This window comes from Nothobranchius furzeri, chromosome 15 (genome assembly GCF_043380555.1).
Source record: "Nothobranchius furzeri strain GRZ-AD chromosome 15, NfurGRZ-RIMD1, whole genome shotgun sequence".
NCBI classification, from domain to species: domain Eukaryota; kingdom Metazoa; phylum Chordata; class Actinopteri; order Cyprinodontiformes; family Nothobranchiidae; genus Nothobranchius; species Nothobranchius furzeri.
In genome coordinates this window covers 52,331,734-52,358,902 of record NC_091755.1, presented here as the reverse complement: position 1 = coordinate 52,358,902, position 27,169 = coordinate 52,331,734, and the positions used below count along the sequence as shown (strand labels likewise).

General features: G+C 42.5%; 1 protein-coding gene across 3 annotated transcripts in view; it reads left to right on the top strand.

The window, feature by feature from the left end:
* Window positions 1-3,001: 3,001 nt before the first annotated feature.
* The window catches only part of tafa5l (TAFA chemokine like family member 5, like), a 75,509-nt gene continuing 51,341 nt past the window's right edge, over window positions 3,002-27,169 (top strand). The window contains exon 1 of one of the 3 annotated variants that reach the window (XM_070545249.1): window positions 3,002-5,560. In XM_070545249.1, the coding sequence (XP_070401350.1) occupies window positions 5,479-5,560 (82 nt within the window). In that variant the 5' untranslated portion in view covers window positions 3,002-5,478. Of the gene's footprint in view, window positions 6,511-27,169 lie in introns of all 3 variants that reach the window. The other 2 variants (XM_054746161.2, XM_015968525.3) reach the window with 2 other exon arrangements.

Genomic DNA, 27,169 nt, shown 5'->3' with positions numbered 1-27,169 from the left:
GGAGTGTGATCCCCTTCAACTCAATTCAAGTTTATTTATATGGCGCCAAATCACTGCAAGAGTCGTCTCAAAGCACCTCACAAAGTAAACATTCCAATACAGCGCAGGTCATTAAGCCAATTAGTAAAACGTTTCCTATATAAGGAACCCAGCAGGTTGCATCGAGTCACTGACTAGTGTCAGAGTCTTTACAGCAGTCCTCATACTAAGCAAGCATTTAGCGACAGTGGGGAGGAAAACTCCCTTTTAACAGGAAGAAACCTCCAGAGGATCCTGGCTCAGTATAAGCAGCCATCCACCATGACTCACTGGGGATCGAGAAGACAGAGCGTGCGCGCGCACACACACACACACACACACACACACACACACACACACACACACACACACACACACACACACACACACACACATACACACACACACACACACACACATACACATATACTGTATGCCAAGCAATGTTTCTATGGCCACATCGTGATTTCTTAGTAAATATTCTTTTTAGTAAGAAATAAACGTTATTGTCTTTATCTTAGGGAATCTATAATTAATTCAACAGCAGCAGCACATTCCGCGTCAAAGAAAGTAAAAAGTTATTATCAGGAGAGGGAGAATGTTAAGTGGTTAGCAGCAGTGTGCCAGTCGATGGCCCCCTCCATGAGGCCACCACAGCTCAGCAGAACACTATTGTAGCTTCTCCAGGGAAAAACACTATAAAATAAAATAACAGCTGAAATAGCAGTTAATCCTGGTTAATTTTAGCAAATAATGCAATTAAGAGAAAAACTGTACAAGAAAGTAGTAGAATGTGGAAAGTGGTCAGCGTGTCCTCCAGCAGTCTAAGCCTATAGCAGCATAACTACAGAGATAACTCTGGATAACCTAGCCTTTTCAGATGGAGACATGTTGGAGGCAGGGCAAGGGAGAGCCGTCTTTACCGACTGTACACTCTCTTGTAGCACCCTGCGGTCCTCCAACAACTATAACCATGAATGATGGTGAGAAAGCAGGTCTAAGACCAAATTTGCAGCTTCCCTTGCCTCCATTCTCCCACTCTGCACCTTTTTCTGTTTTTGTTGGGTTTATTGGTAAACACTATTAGAATTATTGCTATGCTTTCATTCTGTATGAAATGATCTGAAAACAAAGACTGAACTCCCAAGCCGTACACTTGATTGTTTGTTTGTTTTACCTTTTATTTTTTGTTTCACCACCACAACAAACCACAGAAACTCTCTAGGTGACATCTATTCTCAGCTTCATTTGATTTAGAGGAGGAAGTCTGTCCCTGCTGTTTCAGACTGAGAGATGGTCAGCTTTACAAACAGAAAACAAACGAGTCTGGAGGAGCCCAACACAGGTTTATGAAAGTTGAGCTTCAAACCTCAACGACCTGGTGCAATCCTGATTTCACTTCCCACAAGTACAAGTTAAATGTTTTAATCAGGTTTGGTTACGGTTAAACTAAACTTATTCTGCAGTAGAATAAAAACATATCCAAACAGGTAAACAGGCACAAAGAAAAAAGCTAAAAATCTCCTCAAGGGTCCTGCTGACCGTGTTTTGTAAGTCGGAGAATGTGTTTTTATTTGTTTGGAGATTTTGGTGAAATCTCCACATGACTCCACCGAATGGGGACAGAGCATTCAGCCACTGTTTGGATCTTTTGCAGCAGAAAAGGCTCATTTACCAGATGCTCTGAGTCACCAAAATGCCCCTCTCAGGAAGGTAAACAGGGAACAGCTGGTGGCTGTAATGCGAGGATTGGAGACATGAGTCCACAGAACTTGTGCAGTGAGTTGGTTTTGCAGAAGCTGACAAACTACATTCCTCTTTGCATTTATCACAGGTTATGCTCATAAATTCTTGGAATCCTAATTTGCTTTTTTTCCACTTAGAGTGACTGAACAAATGTAGTAAATTAACTGCAACCAATGCTCCACCTGTTAGAGCAAAATGGTGTTTTATGGGAAAACTGTGAACATGCATAATTTATAACTCCAGAAAATAGCTGCAATTTGTGTTGGGAGTGCATGGTAAAAACGACCTTTTGTATATTTACACAGATATTTCATTCTAGTGGTTAGAAGTCCTAAAACAAAACTATAGCTGCTGTTTTCTGCAACAAACCGACCCCTCTGACCTCCATCTGAAGCATTCCTCCGTCTAAACTGGAGTCTCATACTCACACTACATAATATCCACCTGACTGTCTTCAACGGATGACATTTGGCTTTGTGTTTCACACGATCAGTAACATCGTTCATAGGAAAATACAGATTTTATGCACTAGCATCACAGCAGGCTTTCAAATTGCTCCAAATCTTTTCAATCTTCACCTAATTTCCTCTTATTTTATAAAGTGTCTCTGAAAGGAAGAAAATACTATTTGCAAAATGTAGAAAAACCTCTAAGGGAACATATTATGACATTTTTTTCTTCAGTTGTGATAGTTCTATGGATTATACAAAACACGATCATGGAGGTTTTTTAGCACAAATCCCTAAAGCCAGTTGTATTCTTGACTTTTTTGACACCTTCCCTTTCAGGGCTCTGGCCCTTTAAGAAAACAAGCTGTTGTTGGCCACACCCTTCCATCCACTCAAGCTGCTATTGGCTGAGAAACTCTGAATTATCCAGGAGGAACTTGTGGTAGAGCCACTGATCCTGCAGCAGCTTTCTCTCTCTAGCAGGTGAGAGGTGGACCTGCATGCTAATTCCTTCTTTTGTGGCATCACATAAGAGGACTTTCTGAAATGGCTTGATTCAGGCACATGATTACTAAAACCAAACATCGACAGAAAACGGATGGACAGGTTTTGATTCATGTTTGGAGTGTTTATGGAGGCAGCAGAAGCCCACATCCCAGTGAAAAAGATGACAAAAGGTGAAGTGATTTAATCACTTTGTCAGAAATGGTTGTGTTTGAAAGAGACTAAAACAAAAACAGATGGCTCACTTTACTATAATTTAGAAAGATAGCACTACACCCACTGATTTAGTATAGAAAGCAAAAGCGTTACAAGAAATATTACCAGTGGAAGCCAGTTTGTACACTTTAAAACTAAAGCAGCTGCTAACAATCTCAGTCTGCACACCTGAGCTGTTCACGTGATACACATCAGGTGTTGTAAGTGGAACCAAATTACTAACAGAGATGTTTCTCCTGACAAACATGCTGACGGAACAGAACACCAGTGTGTGAAAGAGCAGAGTCACAGCTGATCAACAAAACAGGCACATCAGTTCTTCATTTATTACATTCACTCCACCTGAGCTACAGATGATTTGAACCCAGCACCAACTGCATAAAAATACAGTAAAAGTGAAGAGGACATTATTTAGCTACAAATATGTTGGACCTAAAAAACGGTGAGTGGTGTTTGCCACTATCTTGTTTCCTTTGGCCATGTGGGTTTCACGTTCCAGCAGAAGCATCTCAGGGAGGATACCCATGATTCGCTGTACATTCGCTGAAGCAGCTTCACAATAAAGGTCCCTTTACTAACGTTAGTGCGTTATTAACCAATAATAATGAACAATAAACAATTTAATAAAGTATTAACAACAGCTTAACTATGTTATGATAAGCAGCAGCCTCCCCACTTTGTAGTAACCTTAAGGGCACATGGTTAACAATACTGGGAATGTTTTTAAAGGCACCCATAATGTGTTAACAAGCCTTTATAGTTTATATAAGCATGCTGTACCTGTTTTCTGATCAAGAAATGAAATTTGAGTTTGAATACTTTGTGTTTAAACATATTTTTCAATTTAGAAAACAGTTCAAATGAAAGAAAAAAAACTATTAAAATTCATGAACGTACATGAAAATTATTGTTACCTACTGCATTTGAGTTTTAAAGCACCCTCTGTGCACACACGCCCAACTAATCAATCATACTCTGAAATCCTGGCGAAAACTTAAAAGTGCATGTATGCATAAAATAATGAGTATTATTTCAATTCACATGTGCCTAAAAGCAATTAAAACACATCAAAATGCTGGTAAGCATGAAAATAAATAGGATGCATAATAATAAAGTAGCAGTTTGCCTAACCTTGTCAGTCACGGAGATGGATTATGACTAATTGCACCGTGACCCCTGCTGGGACGTCACTCTGACAGGATGAACATGGTTCCCAGCCCTGATGGCTGCTGAGCCCAGCTGCAGGTGAGATACGAAAACAAACCTCCTCTCAGCAGTTCATCTCTGCCTAGTTGCTCCTTTGTAGGCAGAGTAAAGAAACGCTGCAGCGGCTGGTTTCCGCAATGCACAAAACATCGGTGGCTCTGAAAAGCACGACGCCCTGAAGGGGGAAAAGTGACCCTCTGTTAGAGCGCTGATGTGACAGGACTTAAGCTTGGCCTATGTCCGTCTGTGAGAGGTTGATGAAACACAAAGGGGAAGTTCAACAGCTGCTAAGGAAAGTGCACGTTCACTGATGAAGGAATCATTTCAATGTGCAGGAGGGTGATGAGTTATGGTCATGGTCTTCGTTCAGCCCTTAAACGATGCTCTCTCAGAGGATCAACTGATCTTCTCAGGTTTGGTTCTTCTCACTGAAGTCTTTACTTCTTGCTCGTTTCTTTTTAGTTTTCTTCCATGATGCCAGATTTTCTTGTGATTTGATGTTCTTGAGTTATTTTGAGTTTTGAAAACTTTTTCTCAGGTCTTTGGCTCCATTTGAATCTTTGAATGAGGATTTTTATTATAATATTGCTGCAAAAGAGATCTCTGTTCTGTATACTTTTCTACAGTAAGCAGTTTGCTTCAGAGGCTTAAACTAATAGCCTTTATTACATTTTCAGGAATCCACACATATTTTATTATAAAAAAATAATTTGAGTTCCTACAAAAAAGTTTTCTTGAAAATATGTGAGGAAGTAGCACACAAATGTTTCCAAATAGGCCCCAGGCCGGATTACATGTGTTCATCCCTTATTGTTCAAAACTGGTTCAGGAATGTTTTTGTTGGATCTTTTAAAGTTGTGGGATTACACTGTGATGTCTGACATGGGTTTTGGTCTCTGCTTTTCCATTTTTCTAATTGTTTAAGCCATGAACAAAACATTAAGAAAAGGCAACTGAAGTTCAAAAATAAACATTTAAGAATGAAGAGTGTTATTTCAAAGGCATTTCTACTTTAAAGACCTCTGGGGCATAAAGCACCAGTCCCCAAAGTCATCCCAGATTTTCACAGAATGCCAGTGTGCCAAATGTTAATAGTCCCCTCACCCATGCAGCCCGCATGGCGTTTTTGGTTCCGTTCTGTGTTCTTCTTGAGTTTAAATAAGAAGCATCACCTTGCTGCAGTTTAGGAATTATTGTAGCTCAAAGTTGTTGTTTTCTCACTTCGGAGAAAGAATTGGGGTAACGCGTTTGTGTGTGCGCATGCGCGCGCGCGCGCGCGTGTGTGTGTGTGTGTGTGTGTGTGTGAAAGAGAGAGAGAGACAGAGTGGTGGAAACATTAATGGATGCAGCAGCATGGACTAAAAGGCAGGAATCCTCCTCCCGAGCGCCACCTGCATGCAAAGGGAGCCGCTCCGGATTAGGTTGGTGTCGCACTCAGCTGCGCCTGACTAGACTTTTGCGTTCGCTTCGCTTCGACTCAAAGAACCAAGTCGTCAGATTTCCCAGGTTTTCTTCCACTAGAGCTCGTACAGGTGCCAAGTGGTCCCAGCTTGGCTGGAATGAGCGCGTTTTCCTCTCCAGAGGGAGTGCGCAGAGTGGGACCCGCCGCTCCTCTGTAGACGTGACGTTCCGCCGCGGACATGTGGCCACATTTATGACGCATCAGCGCCGTAGAGCCGCCTTTCCATCCGCGGGCGCGCGGGAACGTCCCGTTTTCTGTCAAGTTTCCACGGCTGGTTGGTATGTTCATCATGTCCAGCCGGGTCTTTTCTGCGTAGGCGCACAAGTTGCTCGGGAACAACACGATAAGCAGAAGGGTGCGCGTGTAGCGGAGAGGACGCAAACCAAAAGTGACAGCGGCGTTCACGGGGTGTTGAGCGGCTGAATTTACTACCAGCATCATCAGCATCTCTGGGTGAGGAATAAAAAACCTGCGGGGGGACTGCTGCTACCCACTCCCGTCCATCCGCTCACTTCTGCTGCTCCTGCTCCTGAAACCACAGCTGCGTAAACTTGGCCACTTTTGGCGACGCGGTGCGTGGAGCTGACTGGCTGGATGGGTTTGCGGCTTATTGAGGGGATCTAAACATCAGACAATAAATAAATAAATAATAATAAAGGGGGGATTACTGTCAGCCCCTCTTCCATTATAACCTCAAAATGGATGCCCACGACAGGCTTTGGGGACGCCACTGGATAAGCCACTCATCCGCTTGCCTGCCTCTCATCTGACCGTTTAAAGTTTGGATAATCTGAACGACTGAAAGGTGTAGGATGCAGTCTGGAGCCAAGACGCTCTCGGCAGGTGGAGGTGCGTCACTCTGCTGCCTACTTCTCCTCTGGCTCATCTACTCGCATCTGCTCAGAGAGGGTAAGGACGCTTACAGCTATTTATTCCAGCAGCAGCATTGTCTCTGAGGGCTTATTGGGATGCAGCTGCACACAGTGTGGTCAGATCTTTTGATCCCCAGTTAAAAAAAAAATCACTTCAGTGTAGAATAAAACAGCCTCCCAGAGACCTGTGCGCCCATCCTAGTCTATTTATGATGACCTTGCTGAACCTCGTGGCTTTTTTGCGTTTTAGTTTGGTTTCTTGCAGCTTCTATCATGTCTAAAATCCTTTAATCTGGCCAAAATGTTGAGATCATATGGGTTTACTCTCTATTCGGAAAATGACTTTAAACACCTAATTTTCCTGACTATCATAAGTCAGACATTGCTAAAAAATACACTTTGATGCATCTATAATTGAGATCCAGGTGAAAAAGCTACAGAGTGATGGTTGTGATTCATGCTGCAGACTAAGAGGCCTAATCTCTGCTTTCAGAGTTTTAGAATTGAGCTAAGGCAGGATATGACCGCGTCCATCTTTTTTCTGCTGAGTAAAACTACCAGAAAGTAAATAAGATTTCTCCCATATGTTCATGATGAAGCGTCATCAAAGACCAGGCGTTAAGTGCTGGGACTTGCTGAAGGATGTTACATGCTAAGTTTACAGATTAGGTCTTTTAATCAAGCATTGGCCGGCAGCTTAATTACCACTGTGGGGGAGGGATGCTCCTACATCAATGTCTTTGGCAGCAAGCTGGGAACTAAAGTACACCAGTGTGAAAAATGAACTACCAATGTGTTGAAATTTGTTCTTAATTTCTAGTTTTCTTTCCAAAGGCTGCTGTTATGCTGCTACTCTCACCCCTGAGTGGAGTGATGTCCTTCTCCTTCCCTTCAGCCATTTATTATTGACTTGTTTTCACCTGAAAATGATGTCATTAGCACATTATGGTACAAATTACTCAATCAATCTCTCCTGAACTTTTCATTGATATACTCAGAGTAAATGGTTATTTAAACCCTTGGATGTGATTGGGATGTTGGGATTTTCTGAGCTGAAATCGTTTAAAATGAAACAGTTAAACACGCAGAAACCATAAAACCTTCCTTACGAACGTGATGCTCTGACTGAAGCCAGTGAAGCTGCAAATGCAATTATGTCCATCACAGCTCTGCAGCCATTTCATCACCTTGTGTAAGACCGAGTTGCGTGTATTTATCAGCACACACCACCAATGCATCCAAGACACCCCTCAGTTTCCATGACCCGGAGGCCACATCCAGTGTTGGTAAATTGGCGGGCAGAGAGGCTGCGCTGCCTCCACGATCCCCGTAGTTCATCTGTCATGAAGGCAAGGACAGAAAATCAAAGCACAGCAGCCTCTATCTGTACGTGCCTTTTGGTTCTAGCACAGGGGGCGATAAATGGCACGCCAACTGCTCACTGCTGCCACTTTATCCAAAGACTGATTTGGGAATGTCTGGATTCCCTTATAGGATCTCATTCCAGTTCAGTGCTGTTAGAGGAGCAACAACCACTCGAATGTTTGAAATGGTTTGACAGAGACAACAAACAGAGCTCCAACATGTTTCTGTTTTATTCTAACAACAAATTAAGACAATTTTAAAGTGCTGATATAACTGCTGACAGCTGTTGAGCCGTCAGACCATTTTACAGGTTTAAAAAAAAATTCTGTTTACCTTTTCTTTCTCGTACTGTTTCTCCTGCTTACATTGGTCTGGGTTGCAGCAGCAGCCCTAGCATGGAAGCACGTCTTATCCACAGTTACCTTTATCAACTTCAATCCCAAAGTGTTCCTGGGCCAGACTAGAGGCATAATCTCTCCAGTGTGTCCGGGGTCAACCCCAGGGCCTCCTGCTGGAAACACCTCCCCAGAGAATTGTCCTGGAAGTGTTTGGACCAAATATCCGAACTGCCTCGTCTGGCTCCTCTCAACGTGGAGTACCATAACCTCTGCTGCTCCCTGCCAGATGTCTGGGCACTTCACCCTTTCTCTAAAGCTTGGTTTATGCTTGACACATTTACTTTCCGCTTGGTGACGCGGCTCGCGGTTGGTTCATGTGGCTTGTCTCTGCGGTGAGCCAATATTCTCCCAAACTGTAGGGGGCAGCATGGAGCTCTACGGCATGCATCCAACACTACACCATAGTAGAAGTAAAAATTACTGTTGTTTACAACATGGCATTCCAACATTTTTTAACAGCGTCCTCGTCTTTTCCGACAGTGTGAGCTATTTCTCTCCAAGAACTATTAACAACATGTTGATCACGGTGATCTTTGAGAGCTGAATCATACAAATGTCTGTATTTACGAACCTCTGCCGTTCTAGTTCTTGCCAGTCCACCATGTTTTTCCGCATCCGACCATCCGCGTTGTTAGAAAATTTCCTTGATGCGCGGTGCGGAAAGTTTGGGCCGTGCGGAGGAGCGGTGGAGGGGCGTGGTTGTTAAAATGACACAATTTTGCCGCGCGGAGCCGTGCGAACCTCACGGACGCGTCGAGTATAAATCAAGCTTAAGGGTGACCCAGATCACCCTGTAGAAAAACCCCATTTCAGCCTCTTCTATTCGGTATCTTGTTCTGTTGGTCCTTACCCAGAGCTCACGACCATAGGTGAACCCTGGAAAGTAGATCAACTGGTAAATCGAGAGCTTTGAAGTTCCCTCTTTACCACAACAGACTGGTTCTGCATCACTGCAGATTTTGCCCTGATCTACATTTTGAACATCTCCTTCCTTCAATCATGAACCCCAAAATACCTGAACTTAAAGTAGGACCTCTTCCTCAACCCAGAGTTGGCAATCCTCCCTTTTCTGAGTATGAATCATGCCTCAATTTTGGAGGTGCTGATTCTTATCTAAGCTGCTTCACACATGGCTGCAAGCCTCCCCAGAAAGGGCTGATGGTCTTATTCTGATTAAAGTAAGAGGACTTCAAAAAGCTGAGATGAGATCTTCCTCATACCTAACTCGAATTATGAGCAGAGCCGGTGAGAAAGGGAACCCCTTTGGCCAACCCTCACCAGGAACAGGTACATCGTACTGCTGGATCAGACCTGAATTCATTTAGTACAGAGACTAAATTAGCTAGTAACAATAGGCCATTCACCCCATGCTCCCTGAGTGCCACAGGATGTCTCAGGGGTCATGGTCCTAAGCCTTCTCCACATCTAAAAAACTCATTTACCGTTTTTTTCTTTTGCATCATTTAGAAACAGTTGTGGTTAAAGGTTTTCATATTGAAGAATTTTGTACAACACTATGATGATAAAATACAAGCAGTTGTATGTTATTTATCATGATAAATATGGTTATATATTGAGAAAAATACATAATAAAAATAGATTTAAATAATTTTTAAACACTCAAAAATATCAAAAATTGGTTCCGTTAACTATCGGTATTGATTCGTAGGTACTGGGAATTGGTATCGTATCGATTCAAAAGTCAAAGGAACCCATATGGCCCTGCGATCCATGGGGGGGCCCATCTTGTGCAAGAAGATGCATTCTCATCCACGAGGTGCTTCGCGCGCTGAACACCAACAGAGAGAGCCAGCCCAGAAAGGAGAGATACAAAAACAAAGAGTCCAACGCAGCGCTAGCAGCAGTAGTTGTCATTGTTAATCAGTTGTCAGTGTTTCTTGAGTATTTTACAGACTGGGTTGACTTAAAACAGCAATGACCAATCACGGTTCTTGAGAATCACTATCCTGCCTGTTTTAGATGTTTCTTTGCTACAACACAACAGATATGAGCTATGGGCAAATAATAAGCTTCTGCACAACTTGAGGACATGCTGAAGTGAAAAGTCAATGAGGGAATCAAGTCTATGAGGTGAGAAACAACTAAAATATCCAGGATAGTGGTCCCCAAGTACAACGATTGGGGATTTAATGGCATATATCCCAGTCAATGGGTTTGGAATAACTCCAAATGAGTTGCAACAGTTTCTGTGTTCTGTATTTTAAGTTGGGTGTGACGGCCATCTTGAATTGACTCCATATGTTAGTAGTAAAGGTTCATTATTATCGGCACAGTGGTTGATTTGCTATCAGACTCATGCACATAGACAGGCAAAAACATTATCTTTCACCTTTTGTAGGCGGGCATGAAATATTTACAAATGATGTGGCCTCCATAACAGGTAGTCTGGATGTAATCTTATAGACGTTCTATTAACTAGAACTTTACTTTAAAATTGGTAATATGGAGCTGATGAATGATTAAAACATTTATTCTTATAACTATTAGGGGGCGATTTTCATACCTTACGTCAAAAATAAGGTTTAAGATTCATCAGAACATTTCTTCTGATTTATGTGATTATCATAAAAGTTTTTACTAAGAAAACAGTCAAATGTTTGTCCTCTTGACATTATGTTGATTATGTTCCTAAATACTTTAAAAGCCACGTGAGCTTTGGTTCATTATTAGTTGTTTTGATGTGTTGCATTGATTTATACGTTTTGTATTTAAAGATAATGTGAAGAAGCCATCCCACATCTAAATCAGCAGCTAAATTTGATTTAACATCAGGTAAAGAAAAAGTGCAGAACTAGTCTGTGAAGCTACAGATTTGCATTGACTTTCAGCACATGTCATGATTTTGGTGTCACTTTGATTTGTTTGAATAATCCAATCACCGCACCAATCTAGGCTGTCGCCCTGCTGTGCTGCACAAGCTGTCGATGAAGGTGACAGCTCGCATTTTCTACAATATGTCTACAGGCGGTGTCAGAAATTTTTAACGTGACTCACTGTGGCTTTACAATCAGCGATACATTGGTGACAGACTCTCACAGTCCAAATGTCTTCCACAAATCAGACAGATTTTATCTGAGTAAATGATTCCCCACGATATCATGGTGACTTTTTCCATTTATATCAAATCAGCTCCTCTGTGGGAGACAGAAAATCACCCTGGAGCACCAGAAGGGTGAATATCAGAATCTCCAGTTAGTAATTTCCTTTAAGTCAGCGAGCAGGATCCATCCGTGCAAGCATTAAACTCGTCAGACTACCAAAGAATTGCAAACTTTTTGAACTGAAAACCATAATTTCCTTTCCAGCCTTCTTCAGGCGGCATTAATCATGTGAGTGGAGACCGGCTGTGATTATGACCTTGGCTGTAAATTGTAAGCAAATCGTAGAGGCCTTCGTCTATAGGCAGGGAGGCTTTAAAATGGTGAGCATCTTTGTGGAACAAAATTAAAAGAATTTTTACAGCTAAATCAATTTGGCAGCACACAAAGCTCACATTTCAAAGTGCCCCGAATATGAATTCTTTCTAGCCATCAGCTTTGACCTCCCTTGTGGTTGAGTGTAGCAAACTGCTCAGTGTCTTTCTGCGTTGTTATTTTCTCTGAGCCCCAAACTCTTCCATCTTTGGCACAATTTCACAAACACTTCCAGCAATGTTCTGTTGGTCGTATGTCCTTTATTTTTTTCTCATCTATTCTTTCTGGCGGATTCTGCCTGATACTTTATTTTAGTGTCTGAAAAAGCCACGATTGAACTTTGCAGCTAAATTCCTGTGCAGCACTTATTGGGGCATAATAGTCGTCTGATGCTCACCATCATCTCAGTTTTTGCATTAAAGATGGGGGCCATCCTTGAGGGCTCTTTGATTGAGATTTGAAGAGAGTCAGTGTGTCTTTATGCTGCTCTCTGTATTACAGTCATCAAAGCTACTGTTTGCTTTTGCAAAGCATATTACACATTCACACTTTATGCTTCGAGCCTGTATTAATCAACACCCACTTGTCTGTGTGTGCCTTGCCTTGTAATATCCCTAGATTTTGCTGCATCATTGTCCAAAGCAACCTCTTTTATTTGCTCTGGAAGAACAGATCTGAAATACACTTTTAGTACAGTTAGCAGGATGCATGTAGGGTGAATATTTTCTATTTAAAAGCCGCCTTTGGCAATGTCATACAAGAGCTGCGTACAAACTGTGCTAAATAACCAAACCACATGCATCTAGGAATCAGCAGGCCCTCCTTTTTTCCACTGAGAAAGCAAACAAGCAGAAGCAGTTGAGTCCCATTTTCTCCCCGCAGAACGCCGTCCTCCATCTTCCAATGAAATGTTTGAATCTGACATTCCCTGTGGGTGGAGCAGTGTACTCACCTGACACAAGAATTAAATTTGGGGCAAACAGAGCACATCTACAGCGCCTCAGTTGTCGGGGGAGAGCTGTGCTCCTATTTCTATCTTTTTGCAGCCTCACTAGACGCTTGTGATTGCTAAAAAAATCGGTTCGGCGCTGCTTTACACACTGTCAAACTTCAACGCAGTACTTATTCACACATGAGCAGCTTGTTTTGGAGCAGAAACTGCAGCCTGACACATGATCAGGATGCGAGAGCTGCAAATGCAAATGACTGACTGAGTGTAGTGCAGAAAAAGGAACGACTTCATAAAATAACTTTTTATCACTAGAAATCTGGTGTTACCTTTTTAACCCATATTTAACCATTTATACCTAAAGACGGTTGCTTTGTGTTTATAGACCAAGTTTACTGAGAAACGTGTTATTTTTTTAAATGTGATCGGTCACTCTGAGTTTAACATGCAGGCTAAACCTGAAAACAGTTCTTCCCCTGTTTCCTGCATTAGCCACCGATGGAAGAGTCATTTTGGCTCACACCGTGGAAGGCTGTCATTGATTTAGCTTCCAGAAGAGACCAGAAGCTAACTGTTAGCATTAGCAATTGGCTCACACTGGGGAAGGCTGTCATTGATTTAGCTTCCAGAAGAGACCAGAAGCTAACTGTTAGCATTAGCAATGCATAACAGAACAGAACTCTTTCAAGCTTGGGATATTTGTGGAGGTGAAACTTCATCGTTGCAAAGTAAATGGAGTCGGTGGTAGAGCCACGGTGCTGTTAGCCAATCAGAGGCGAGATGTCCAAATATTAGGAAATGAGACTCCAAATCGTGCTGTGCTCTGCTCACTTCTCATTTCTAGCTGCTGAAACAGGAGCGTCAGAGCTTTTTTTCCCCACAGAGATCTACTCCCTCTCAATTATAGTAGAGACTACTGCAGATTTATTAAAAAAAAGTGAACCTTGTCTTTAAAGATCTTACATCAAACTTCTTAAAAACAAGTAGATAATTTGCTCTGTTGCCCTACTTGTTAAGCTGCCAATCTCAGATGGTTCAGAAAGCGTGTAGCACAGGGTCAGCCAAACATCTGCTTCGCTCACCTGGTGTCCTATTACATGATACCGACTGCGCCGCACACGTCAAGTGGTGTTAAGGTAATGAGATGCATTTGGCTGCCTTGACGAGCATATGTTCATGGAGTGAGATTGCTGTTTGATGTCGTTCTGTGTTGGTAATAACCTACTAAAGCTGTGAGATTAAAATAGACGATGAAGGTTAATTCTGAGCATGGCGATAAAAATTTTTTTAAGTCACAGCGGAAGATTTGTCTACATAAAATTGCTGAATGTACAGGTTTTTGTTGTGGGTTGTTAGGGCTGTGATTATTAGCTGATTTTTAAATAAGTATTAAGACGGAGTTGTGACCAATTTGGTGGTTAAACTTTTATGAGTTTAACATGGGTGGTCTTTGCAGAGTCTTAGGATGTCTTTAGCCTTGTTTTAAGAATGCGGTGGGATCCCCATTCAACAAGTTTAAACATACACAAACTTTCATGGTGAGGTTGTGGTTTATACGTGCAGCATGTTGAAGTGATGTATGGAGGAGCATGTGGCAGTATATACATGATGTGGGGATCATGACCTCAGACCTGGTTGTTTAGAAGCTGGCTCGGCTGGCTTGGGGTGGGAGGCTGCGGGCAGGCCTGTGGGCTTGCCGCTGATATCCCCCGGGATTCTGCCGGCTGCTGGTTGTGGCCCCCCGGGGCGATCCTCTGCGCCTTGTGAGGGGGGCGGGGGCTTTTCTGGTTACAGTCTCCCTGGTGTCCCTGTGCTCTGGGGAAGCTCCTGGATCTCTGAGACTTGGAGCTCCCTCCATCTCCTACACATCTTTTGGGGGCAGATCTGTGGCCCTTCATACTCTCTATTGGATGCTCCTATAAGGAAACCTTACATGTACAAGCGCATGTATGCACACAGGTGCTCACATGGTGCTCTCATAAGTATGGACTTGGGCTGTCACGATGGGGAATGGAGGAGTAGGACTCAAAATGCAAATACCCAGAACAACATGAGGCAGGAGTAGATGTAAACGAAAACATTCCTTTGTTAGGATGACGAAAAATAAATAAAATCCAAAAAGGCAAAATCCAAGAAACCTGGAGACGCAGACACGAATGGACCAACACAACACTGACAGGGTTATATACACAAGGGCTGGGTGATTAGGGAATTGTGCACAGGTGGGACCAATAAAACAGAGGAGGAGCACAATGGAGCAGGGGAGGTAACCAGACCTAAAATTGGGTAAGGGAGCAAAATGAACTAGAGGTAGAAAACTGACTAGATAAAATACTTAACAGAAGACTAATGATAAAAAGTGCCTAAGGGAAAAACGTAAGGGAAAAACTTAGAGAGCCTGGAGGGGGTTGGGGACACACAGGGACACTGAAACCTGGAGGGAACACCTAAGGGGAAAAAGCCTGGAGTGGGCTGGGGAACACAAGGAGGCACATGAGGACGGATGCAGACAAGGAGAAACATGAGGAACACAAGGAGTCACATAAAGGAAACCTAGAGAGGGATGGAGAACACAAGGAGACACAAGAGGGAGATGCAGGACGCAGACCACGACATGGGCACGTTCAACACATGTCTTAAGGCTGTGGTTGGCACTAAATGCACTGTGATTTATTATTGCGATTGTTCAGTAAAAAAATGTTGATTTGATCTTTCCTCATCAAGTTGACGCAGTGATTGTTTGCTCCTTTTGTATCGTTGTGTGTCCCTTTTCTTTTTTTCTCCTTCTGCAGATCTAGAAGCAGACTCTTGTTCATCATTGATTGTTTATTTTTGTGGACTGTTGGGTGTGAATGTAAGACTTGTTGTAGACCAACCATTTGATTGAAAGACCTTTTTTAGACGCTCGTAGATGTAAAAATATTGTATTTGTTGGAGATGGCTCTGTTTTATCAATCACATTGGGCTTCAAATGGTGAATTATTTTGCATTTCCAAGTGGTTTGACAAAAGGGCGTACTGTGTCTATTGTAATAGTTATTTATATCTCTGGAATCACATGACCATCCCTTCTAATGATGTGTAATAGCCATATGTATACAGTGTTGCAATAAAGACATGGATCTGACCCTGAAGTATAAAATGTACCAACCACAAGACTGGTTCATAGGCATGGAAACATATCGGTCTTAAAAAACTGATCATTGAAGGACCCAGCCCATGGTTAATATATTTGTCCAGTCGCCCAGTCTTACTCTTCAGCACCAAACCCTCCAAGTCTGTCAGTTTTTTTAATAACAGTTTTTTTTTCCAGCTGAACTGACAGTGTCTGGACCTCAAACACCACATAAAAAGCCTTGTTAGACATGCAAAATGTAATCTTAACAGCTCCATTCATCCATTAATACAATAGGGATCAATCATAGCGACGTGCATCACTTTTAAATTAAAGTTCTTCACAGCTTCATGCAGACATGACTGTCACAAAAAGAGCAGCGGTTTCTGTGTGAAATGTGTCTTTCACACAAGTCTTAACATCACATCAAGAGAGGTATAAGCAACGTCCTTGCAGAGTCATGTTTTTCTTACAGCAGCACGACATGTTGTCAGAACAGCAGTGGATGGAGGCAGCTGAAAACATCACGTTTTTTAGGTTTGGTAAACTGTTATGAAGAACTTCCATTCACCTGGTCTTCAGACCTCCTCTTGTCCCCTTGTCCTAGCAGTCCATGTTCACCCCTCTGCATCTAGACTTTAATAGAATTGTGCTGGCTGATCCCGCCCTGGATCACGCCTCAAGCACTAAGCATGTTCATGTTTGAACCACGAAGTTATAAACCAAACCAGACTGTAGTAAACTCATCGAAGACAAACACATAAATTGTTGCAAAGAGAGCAGCTTACAGGGGCGGATTTAGGACTGAAGAAGATCCGGGGCTTAACACACGCGCGCGCACGCGCGCACACGCACTAGTCAACATCATATATATATGTCTTGTACCACATAATTTTTTATCTGAAGCTACATATTAAGCATATTCAGGGCAGAGTATTGTTCCTGTTAGTGTTTAGTGTGAGATGATAGTAAATATTCCCTTTCTTTCTCCAACAACTTTACCTGATAGTAAGCTAACTTTAGGCAAACCAGCAGCACAACAAATATTTTCAAATAAGACTCACAAACCTGAGTCAACACCAGTCTCATCAAAGCTGGGGTTCTGTCACCGTACTTTTGGTCTAAAAAAAACGTCCTTATGTCCATCTTCACTCATGCGTTTCAGGCAGAAACTGTAGAAGAAGCCGGCTGCTGAAGGGCTTCTTCTTCAGTGGTGGAGGCTCAGGCAGGCTGTATACAAACTACTGCCAGCTGCGCCCTCTCTGTTGGACTTTGGTACTGCATGTTACTTCCGCGATTTAGATCCGGGGCTTATCATGAAAGATCCGGGGCTTCAGCCCAAGTAGCCGGGCCTAACGCCGCCCCTGGCAGCTTATCTTGTTTCTTTGCAAATCTCAAACCATTATGAAGAAGGAATGTTGGGATGTTCTTTTTACTGTTCAACGACATTATTCTGCTGTCCTATAACACCTAACAAGATAGATGGCCAGGTTTACAAATTAGGTGATGACGTCATTTAGCAACATTAAGAAACTTAAATATGTCCATCACTCATATTTTTAATAAATTTGCAATGGTCTATAGGAATAAGTGCCTTGTATGTCCTATTTTGTTGGGGGGGGGGGGGGGGGGAGCTCTGGTGCACCTGTTTAATGACGTACAAGTCAGCAGCCTAGATGTGTGGTGCATGAATATTACAGAGTGACGTAGAGCTGTCAGGCTTTTCAAACTCTAGAGTTTCACCGTTTCATCAGCAACTAATGCAGCAGATAGGTGTAGGAGACTATTTCATGTTCAACTTGCATGAAAATACTTCTTTGTATTTCTGATTGCTTATAAATGCGGTTGAAGGTTCCTCGTCATTCTTTGACACTCACTCTTTTGGATGAGGAGTGAAACATCATCAAGGAAACAAAGAAGTCCAGTTGCGTCATTCTAACCTACTATTATTGCTTCTAAAGTAATGAGGATTATTGTCAGTTAGAAATGTTTAAATGCAAAGTTTGAAACCCAATCAGATGATTTTAAATACCAAAAAAAGGAATGTTGTGTCTTTCTTACTTATTGGCTTCTCTTTTTCCCAGCTGCTCCATTATTTCCTGCGTCTTTCATTAGATATTAATTATTTGTGAGCTTTGACAGCCGTATTTGTCACTGCTTTCTAACCTAAGGGGGATTCAAGCTCATTAAAAGAAAATTATTTTATATTTTGATTGTGTTTCCTTTCTCATAAGAAAAGAAGAACCTTAGATTGTTCTTCTATTGTTTTGTGGCTGAATGAAAAGCTTGATGAAGCACTCTCAGAACACAAAAATAACTGAATTCAATTAATAATCATAACAGTTTTTCGATAAAAGTTTGAAAATCAGATTTTTTTAACAGCAGAAATGTGTTGCAGGCAGCGTGAGGAGGACTGTGTGTAAGTTCGTGCTTTCCAGACTACATTTTAAAATTTGTACTGCAGTCGCTAAAATCCGTTTTGACTGATCTTCTCAGTGATCATCTAAAATGTTTCCTCCAGCGTCCTTTTATGAATTCTGGTGTTTTTTGTAATTTTTCTGTTTTGCTAATGTTGGTTTAAAGATGGACACATACAGCAACGTAAAGAAAATCACTTAGTGTAATAATGTAATGTCACTGTTATGATTAGAGGCTGATTAGAATCAGTGCCGAGACGTTTAGACCCAGGCGACACGGCGGGGTTTCCACTCGACAGCTGGATCATTATGAGGAATAATACAAAATACAACACATTTTAAAATGAATAATTAACTGAGCAAGCTGTACAAGAAGTTGAATTTTTAATAAATACAGGTTGAGACTATTTTTTCTGAGGCGCTCTTTGCAGTAGAACATTGTAAAAACATCACTTATATCTCTTAGCAGCCCATGAGTAATTATAATCTATAAAAGAAGATTGAGTTAATATGGAAATGGAATTCATGTCATAGCTCATTCAGTACGGCCTGTCATATCATTTTATAGCAAATCCCCCCGAGGAGGAGCAGAATGTTTCATGCCAGCTCTCAGTCGGGTTCAGTTGGGCAGAAGCGGTGCAGAGCTGTGTTTAACGTGATCATTTATTAAATCAGATAAAAGTCTTTTACTAAGTACGCACGTCCCTGCACGGTCTTAATTAAAGAGACAAACCTGACAAACAGATCAGCTAGAAAGAATTGTGTGTTTTATTGGATAAAACGGCAGTCTAAGCAAGAAGCTGATGAGATTTACCGCCGTCTCCGGTTTAAGAAGCGTATCATGTCCGCCGGTGTTTAGAAATGCACTAATGCACGGTGACTCAGGGGAACGTCGTGCATCAGGACTCCAGGCAGTCTGTCCAGGTATTCAAATTATGTTTACACTGTAAAATCTAGCATGTTGTTTCAAATAAAATCAAATACACAGGTAAAATGGCAGCCTTTAAATTGCGAGTTAATTAAAAAAAATCTAGTTATTGTCTGAATTCAATCATCAACAACACAATTTTCAACTTTTTTCAAAAGAGGTACTTAAGTCATTTATATTAAAAAAGATGCATTTGCTTCTTCGATGGTGCATGGTAGACTGCCTTGTTGACTGACTTTCGGCAGCGGTAAGCCTGTCATGTTGTTAGTTGCTCTGATTGGTTCTAGCCCGTCCAATTGCATGTTGACAGTTTTAAAGACAGCCGTATACTGCCCTATAAGCTATTTCATTGGTTCATGGCTAGTCTTTATATTTACATGTATAGGATGGCTTGCCAGGCTAGGAGCGCTCTCATTTCAGGATGAAGACTTCCAAACATATTAAACTAGGTAGCTGGGTAATGAGCTTTTGGTGGCCCTGGTTCACCAGAGAGGTTTTTAGGTCACAGATGTGAATCTGACTGGGGATTATTATGCTTCTCATTTTTGCTCTGAAGCTGGAATTTCTGAGTACCAAGATTAACCAAAAAATAAATAAAAATCCCAAATGGAACAAATCCAAAAGTTGTAAATGAAACTTGTACATTCCTAGACAAATGACCAGCTCTGATCATAAAATCCAATATGGCTACCTTGTGCATGAAAAGATGGGGTTCCCTGCTGCTGGTTTTCACCTCTTATGTAGTTTTCCTGTCACTCCTCTTTCAAACCAGCTGTCTTCTTTGTCCAAATAATGAGCACAACTGCCCTGTGATTGTTAATTTGGATTAAGTTTCCCTTTCAACACATTGCTTTTAGCTTTTCTTGGTGCAGCCGGTTTTCTGTTGCAGGTACTCAAACGTTCTCGGCTGAAAGAAATCAGAAAGCAAAAATGTGGTGTGGAGGATGATTTTAGTGTGTAGAGGGGGACCTGGCTGGCCTACACACATTCTTAAATTAGTTCAAAGGAAATTTTCAATACAGCATTTGTTTTTTATTTCACCAATAGTTACTTTACCGACCCCCTGTTTTCCACATTACACTTGAACTTTTGTGATCCAGTCAGGACATCAGTTGGCTATCAGGCCTCCACTCAGTCCATAAGAGCCACGCACTTCTATTTCTGCGTATTTTTATCCTTTTATTCGTCACTTTCTGACAGGATCCGGGGAGTCGGCAACCACCGCTGTTCTTGATGCCGCAGCAATCTGTGTACTTCCTCATGTGAAAAAGAGACAAGGCCGAGTGTCTTCAAGCTGCTGAGTGAAAGGAATCCCCTCCTGTCACATGAATTAGCTTCCGCACACATGACGGAGCGCTGGCCATGGCTTGGGAGAGGGTGCTCGCTGCAGAACTACAAAGGCGGAGCTGCACCAGAGTCAGCCCCACCCATTCACGCAAAGTCAGCCTAGCCCACTGACTTCTTCTGTTTTTGTTTTTCAACTTTATCGCAAACTAACCTGACCCACATGAATTACGACTGTTACTAGTTTACAATTGTTAATGCTATGTTCTATGCTCCAATTAAACAAGAAAAATATAACTTGCTACATGACAAAGCCTGAATATATCCCAAAATGAAAAGGTTTCTTTTAGCGAATATCTGCCCACAGCCGCTCCAACAAAACCGGTATACAACAGCATTTAAGGCTAGTGAATGGGTAGCAATATCGTCTGACTTAAATTTTGCTTTCCCCTCAGCTGATGCTGGTTCGACTCTCGGTGGGGTCGGCAGCAATCTATTTAGTCAGCTGAAACATTTAATTTGTTTATATTTTAGTTGTAATGTTTATTTTCTGCACAATATTTATGTCTCTAAAAATTCTTTGAATTTGGTCGTTCCTAAACAGCATTTTAGTTGAAACTGCTCACAAATGGACTCCCACTGGCTAAATAAACAAATAAATAAAAAAAACACATTAGTCATTATATTGTAAACAATGTACCAATAAATTGTTGTAAACATAGTACTGGCAGTGTAGCTAGAAAAGAAGAAAAGGGGTTTTAAACTGCCTTCCACTACTGGGAGGCGAACCTGCGCAAAACTGCATATCAACCTGCCTCCACAACCACTTCACCACTACATCTGATAAAAAACAAGTGGCATTACATGTAATTGTGCCATCTAGTGTGTCTCTGTAGATAGGATGTATGGTTTTTCCGCCGGTGTCTCAGTAGAAGTCATTTCAGAAATAATTTGTCAGAAAATTCACAGAATATCCAGATTTGAGAACCAAGACCAGACCCGCTTCGGGGGAGGAGACCAAATAGAAGCTGAGATGGGAGGTGAATGCATGAATGAGGCCAAAAATGGCTTTGGCGTGTTTCTTATGAGGAAAAGACAATATAACATGATAAAAAGTTCCAAAAGTTTGATTTTTTATTATATGGAACCTTTACAAAAACTGTTCAATTAACTTCTCAACTCCGTCCTCAATCTTGCGTTTTAGATGATATTAGCTATAACACCCTCTTTGGTTCCAGAATGCTATCAAGTCTGACAACTGGAAGGAATTGGACTGACTCTGATGTAATGGGCGGGGCTGATTCTGGAATGGGCGGGGCTGACTCTGATGCAGGAGATAAAGCATCAACGTTGCAAAGCAAACATACTCAGTGGTAGATATATGTTGCTGTTAGCCAATCAGATGTCAGATGGTGAAATGTCAGGAAATAAGACCCTAAATCCTGCCGTCTTCTGCTTCCTTCTGCTTGTCTAGTTCCTGAAGCAGGAGCACCAGAGCTTTTTTCCACAACGATCGACTCACCAGTCATTAATTTATACTAGACACCACTGTAGATGTATTGAACATATGAGAGAACTTGGTCTTTAATGTTGCTTCCTCACAGCAAGAGGAAAGCAAGAGATGCCCTGGGACACCTTCCGATTACAGAGTGAGCACTTAACACCTGCGCCACCGTCACGCTAAAAATAAAATTAAAGCACAAATTATTTCATTTTTCCAACAAAATTAATTCTAAAAGATCCACATTGATGTTTTAAAGGAAACACGTCTTCATCCCAATTTGACACAATCTCCTGAGAGTTTGTTGAGGAGGTTAAAATGCAACGAACCAGCAGAGCTAAAGTGTTTCCTCTGCAGCCGGTCACACACTGAGACCCTTGACTTGTTCTCTTTATCCACAGGGCGTGAGTTTTAGGAGATGAGGTGTATTTCAACAAAATGAACAGAGCCAGCAGTTTTCACACTGACGTTTCACAACTGTTCACACAGCAAGCCAAGAGCAGACTAGCGCTCAGCAAACTCAGATTTTATTCTCAAATATTTGCATTTCTCTTGTCTGCACATCGGCCATGGTAATAATCCAACCTTCAGAGGTGAGTTGTGTGTTTAACATACACCAGTGCTACAGATACCTACAGTACAATCAGGGTTGTAGCCCTGTTGTGATTTCTCCTCCTGTTGCTCCAAATGTGTCTAACGGCTTTAGAGGCTAGTTTTGACAGTTGTTGCTTATCTTACTTGTTTGAAAGAATCTAATAATAATTTAATAATTGGACTGCTTGAGATAATTTTAGACCTATGTGGGCTGTAGAGCTGTCGATGATGATGCCACACTATTACACTATAACTTCCTTTCAAAGAGTTTAACTGATGCAAACTTAAACAGTGTGAATGATTTAATGATTAAAAAGGTAAACAGAACCAAAATTTCTATTAGTCCAAAATAAACCAGAGGATAGAAAACAGCGAGGATTACTCCAGGAGGTTTAAAAATCCCTGTTACCATAGGTGCACCATAGACTGTCAACAATGATTTCTGCTCTGACCACTTCCCACAGGTACATATTTGATGAAATGCATTGAAGGGAATACAGTGTCCTAACTGAATCGTATTAAAGATGTAGGACCTGAGCTAAAAGACAAAGCTTTTGCATGTACTAGATTTACTGGTCCCTCTTCGTTACTTTCCTCAGCAATAGTCATGAGCTTGGTACCATGAGCAGAAACATGACGTCCTGGATAAAACTGGCTGAAATGACCTTCCCCCATTGGGTGGTTGAGCTCATTCTTAGAGATAAGGAGGAACTCTTTCATAAGGGTGGAACCAGAGTAACACCATTGCAATTTCTCAACAGGAAAAGGGCAGGAGTCGGTTAAGGTGGCTCAGTCACCTGACTCCTCTAGAGGTTTTCTAGGGATGTCCCACTAGGTGTAGACCCTACATCCATCCATCCATTTTCTTTTGCTTATATGGAGTCGGGTCGCGGGGGCAGTAGCCTAAGACGAGAGGCCCAGACTTCCCTCTCCCCAGCCACTTGGGCCAGCTCTTCCGGGGGAATTTCAAGGCGTTCCCTGGCCAGCTGAGAGACATAGTCCCTCCTACTTGTCCTGGGTCTCCTTTTAGATCTCCTCCCTGTTGGATGTGCCTGGAAAACTTCACCAGGGAGGCGTCCAGGAGGCATCCTAATCAGATGCCCAAGCCACCTCAACTGGATCCTCTCGATGTGGAGGAGCAGCAGATCTACTCCGAGCCCCTCCCGGATGACCGAGCTTCTCACCCTATCTCTAAGGGAGAGCCCAGCCACTCTTCAGAGAAAACTCATTTCGGCCGCTTTTATCAGTGATCTCGTTCTTTCGGTCACCACCCAAAGCTCATGACCATAGGTGAGGGCAGGAACATAGATGACCGGTAAATCAAGATCTTTGCCACAACAGACCGGTAAGACGCCCGCATCACTGCAGACCCAGCACTAATCCAATCCGCATATCCTTCTCACGCTTCAGCTTTCCTTCACTCGACATGAGTGAGTGTAGAACCTACAGCAAACCAGAAAGAATCAAAGAGCTGGAGAATTTCACTGGAGAAAGCAATGTCTGGGTTTACTTCCTGGACCTGACACCTTTGAGGCCCAACCTTGGATAAATGGTAGCCACAACACATTCATTTCTACTTTTACCTGGCTTTAATCACGCCAGACAGCTGGAGAAAACTGTTTAAATAATCAAATGTTTTCAATTACGTATTGATTAACTGCACTGATTCCAACCATGTACACATTTCACACCTGTACATGTTCAGGATTTACACATGTTCCCTATAAGATGTGAACTAGTAAGGTATTTTTTTATCTTGACTGTGAGCTTTTTTACTAAAGCCGGGCGTACACTGTGCGACTTTTTCACTTTTTTGAGCCGATTTTCCAGTCGTGCGAGAATCCACGACATCGGGGCGAGTTTTGCGCCGAGCGGTCGTGTAGTGTACAGGGGGTTACGAGAGGTGATTAACACCACGTGACCAGCTGCCGATCAGCAGTCGTGAGGTCGCACGGACTTCTGGAGTGTTTAATATTTCGTTCGTCCCTCGTGAGGGTATCGCACTGTTGAAGCGGCGCTGCGAGCAGCTGCGACCCAAAAAGTATCAGAACCACTCACGGCGCATGCGCAATCCTGCATCAACGCCGCTCGCCCGCTCTTTCCCTAATAACACACGCTGTTCGTTTTTGTTTCTACACGTTTTTTTTTTACTCACAAAGATTGTCAAGAAAGCGTGTTTGTCGTGTTCATGTCAAATTAAACTATCACAAAACACACATTTACTTTCTTTATTTCGTTTTCCTCATCCAGCCCCCATAAATCCGTGTGTGTCCTCCTGCAGCACTCCCGAAGGACAACAGGCAAAACAAGACAAAAAAGTCTGACGTGTTGAGTAAAAACTGCTATTTTTAGCATATTTTTAGGGCCGACGTGTTGCTACCAGACGTACAGTGTGAGCAGTCAGGTCGCATGCGAGAACTGGGTCGTGCAGTGTGAGCACATGACTCGTGAGATCTGCTCTGCGAGGAAGTCGTACAGTTTGATCTGAAGCTGAGTGCTACGAGTGAAAAAGTCGCACAGTGTCCGCCCGGCTTTAGTAGACTCTGTGAGGAGAAAGGTCACAGAGTCATCAGAAATCATTTCTGCACTGAAAGGTAGCCACTTTAGAAATCTCAGCGCTGGCTCAGGTAATTTTATGAGTCATTTGTGTTGATCAACAACCCTTTCAACCTTTGCTGTTACTGCTTTCATTCCCTGGTCACTTAATGAACCTTTGGGAGTGTTTTTGGAATGACTTGATATGGCAAAGTGAAGGGACGATGGTTGGAGAATGCCGAGAATTGGCCTTGGATGAACCACGGCAGAGACTCCTCTCTGTTCTGTTTTTCTCTCTGCTGATTTGATTTCATTCACCTGTCAGCCTGAAGTGCTCTGGCCAACAGCTTTCTGCACAATAAAGAACAGAAGGACAAACTTTCTACCAGCAAATAAACAGGAGGACGTCTCCACAACTTTTATCTCTTGTGGCTTTATTAAAGAGACAGAGTTTAGTTTTTACCATTAATCTCTGGAAATATCCATCGAAATGTTGTTGGAAATGACTTAAATAATGCCCAGTTGGCAGCTTTGTAACATGTAACCATAAAAATCAGGTTTAAAATACGTAGGAGCGGGTCTAACCCCCAAATTCCACTACCTCCGCTCCGCTCCGCTCCGGTCCGCCCCCGCCTTCCGCAGCCGCTCGCTTCCGAACTCAATTTTTACTGGTACCCGCTCTACAACGGCTCCGCTCCGGTGCGGAGACCTGAGGGGGGCAAACAAGCATGCGCGGGATTTTCGAGATCTTGCGATACAGTCCGAGCAATAAACGCGGAAGTTAGATCCAAACACCCGTTGTGCGGGAGAAGCATCGGAAATGAGCTGTTTAATCTGCCCATCATTGTGTTGAGAGATCAGCAGTGTTTGGATCAACAAAGTGTGACTACTTTGATAGTGGCAACTGTATTTATGGCTTATTTTTGTGCATTTAAAGTTCAGCCGCCATTGATAGTTGTTAAAAGTTGTTAAACCTGTGCATATGAAACAAAAAACGCCTTTTGTTTAGCGATTTATTGTGAAAAACGGAAGATGTGCTTGCTCCTTTTCCTGTTGGGCCGTTGTGATTTCTGTCCATTTACTGCGGAGGTGCTCCGGCGTCCGGCAAAAATAGGATCGATTCTATTTTTGCCGGACGCCGGAACAGAGGGCTCCGCTCCGACACGAACGCCGGAGCAAAATCGGTCCCGTTCTAGTCAATCAGAGCAATTCCACTACTGCGGCCGTGCTCCGGCAGTGCGGCGCCGTGCGGCGCCCTCTGTTCCGGCGTCCGGCAAAAATAGAATCGATCCTATTTTTGCCGGACGCCGGAGCACCTCCGCAGTAAATGGACAGAAATCACAACGGCCCAACAGGAAAAGGAGCAAGCACATCTTCCGTTTTTCACAATAAATCGCTAAACAAAAGGCGTTTTTTGTTTCATATGCACAGGTTTAACAACTTTTAACAACTATCAATGGCGGCTGAAGTTTAAATGCACAAAAATAAGCCATAAATACAGTTGCCACTATCAAAGTAGTCACACTTTGTTGATCCAAACACTGCTGATCTCTCAACACAATGATGGGCAGATTAAACAGCTCATTTCCGATGCTTCTCCCGCACAACGGGTGTTTGGATCTAACTTCCGCGTTTATTGCTCGGACTGTATCGCAAGATCTCGAAAATCCCGCGCATGCTTGTTTGCCCCCCTCAGGTCTCCGCACCGGAGCGGAGCCGTTGTAGAGCGGGTACCAGTAAAAATTGAGCTCGGAAGCGAGCGGCTGCGGAAGGCGGGGGCGGACCGGAGCGGAGCGGAGCGGAGGTAGTGGAATTTGGGGGTAAGTCTCTGGGCAACGCCATATTAGATGCAATATTTGCTTTTACGGGAGCCTGTGAGGACAAAATTAATTTACTAATTTGTAACAGAACTTTCAACCTTCATAAACATTGTTGTTTTACACATTTACTTTGTCACCTTTAAATACCTTTAAATTGCCAGTGATGAAAAGGAGTCTGATGTGCATGTACATCTGCTGGAGGTTGCGCTCCCAGGCATTTTTGACCCTAATGGCCACCCGTTGGTACGGTCTTACCCCAACACAAAAATACTGCTTGCTTGCAATGAGGGCAAGATTTGGAGTCTTATTTCCTGATATTCAGAAATCTTGCCTCTGATTGGATAATAACAACACAAC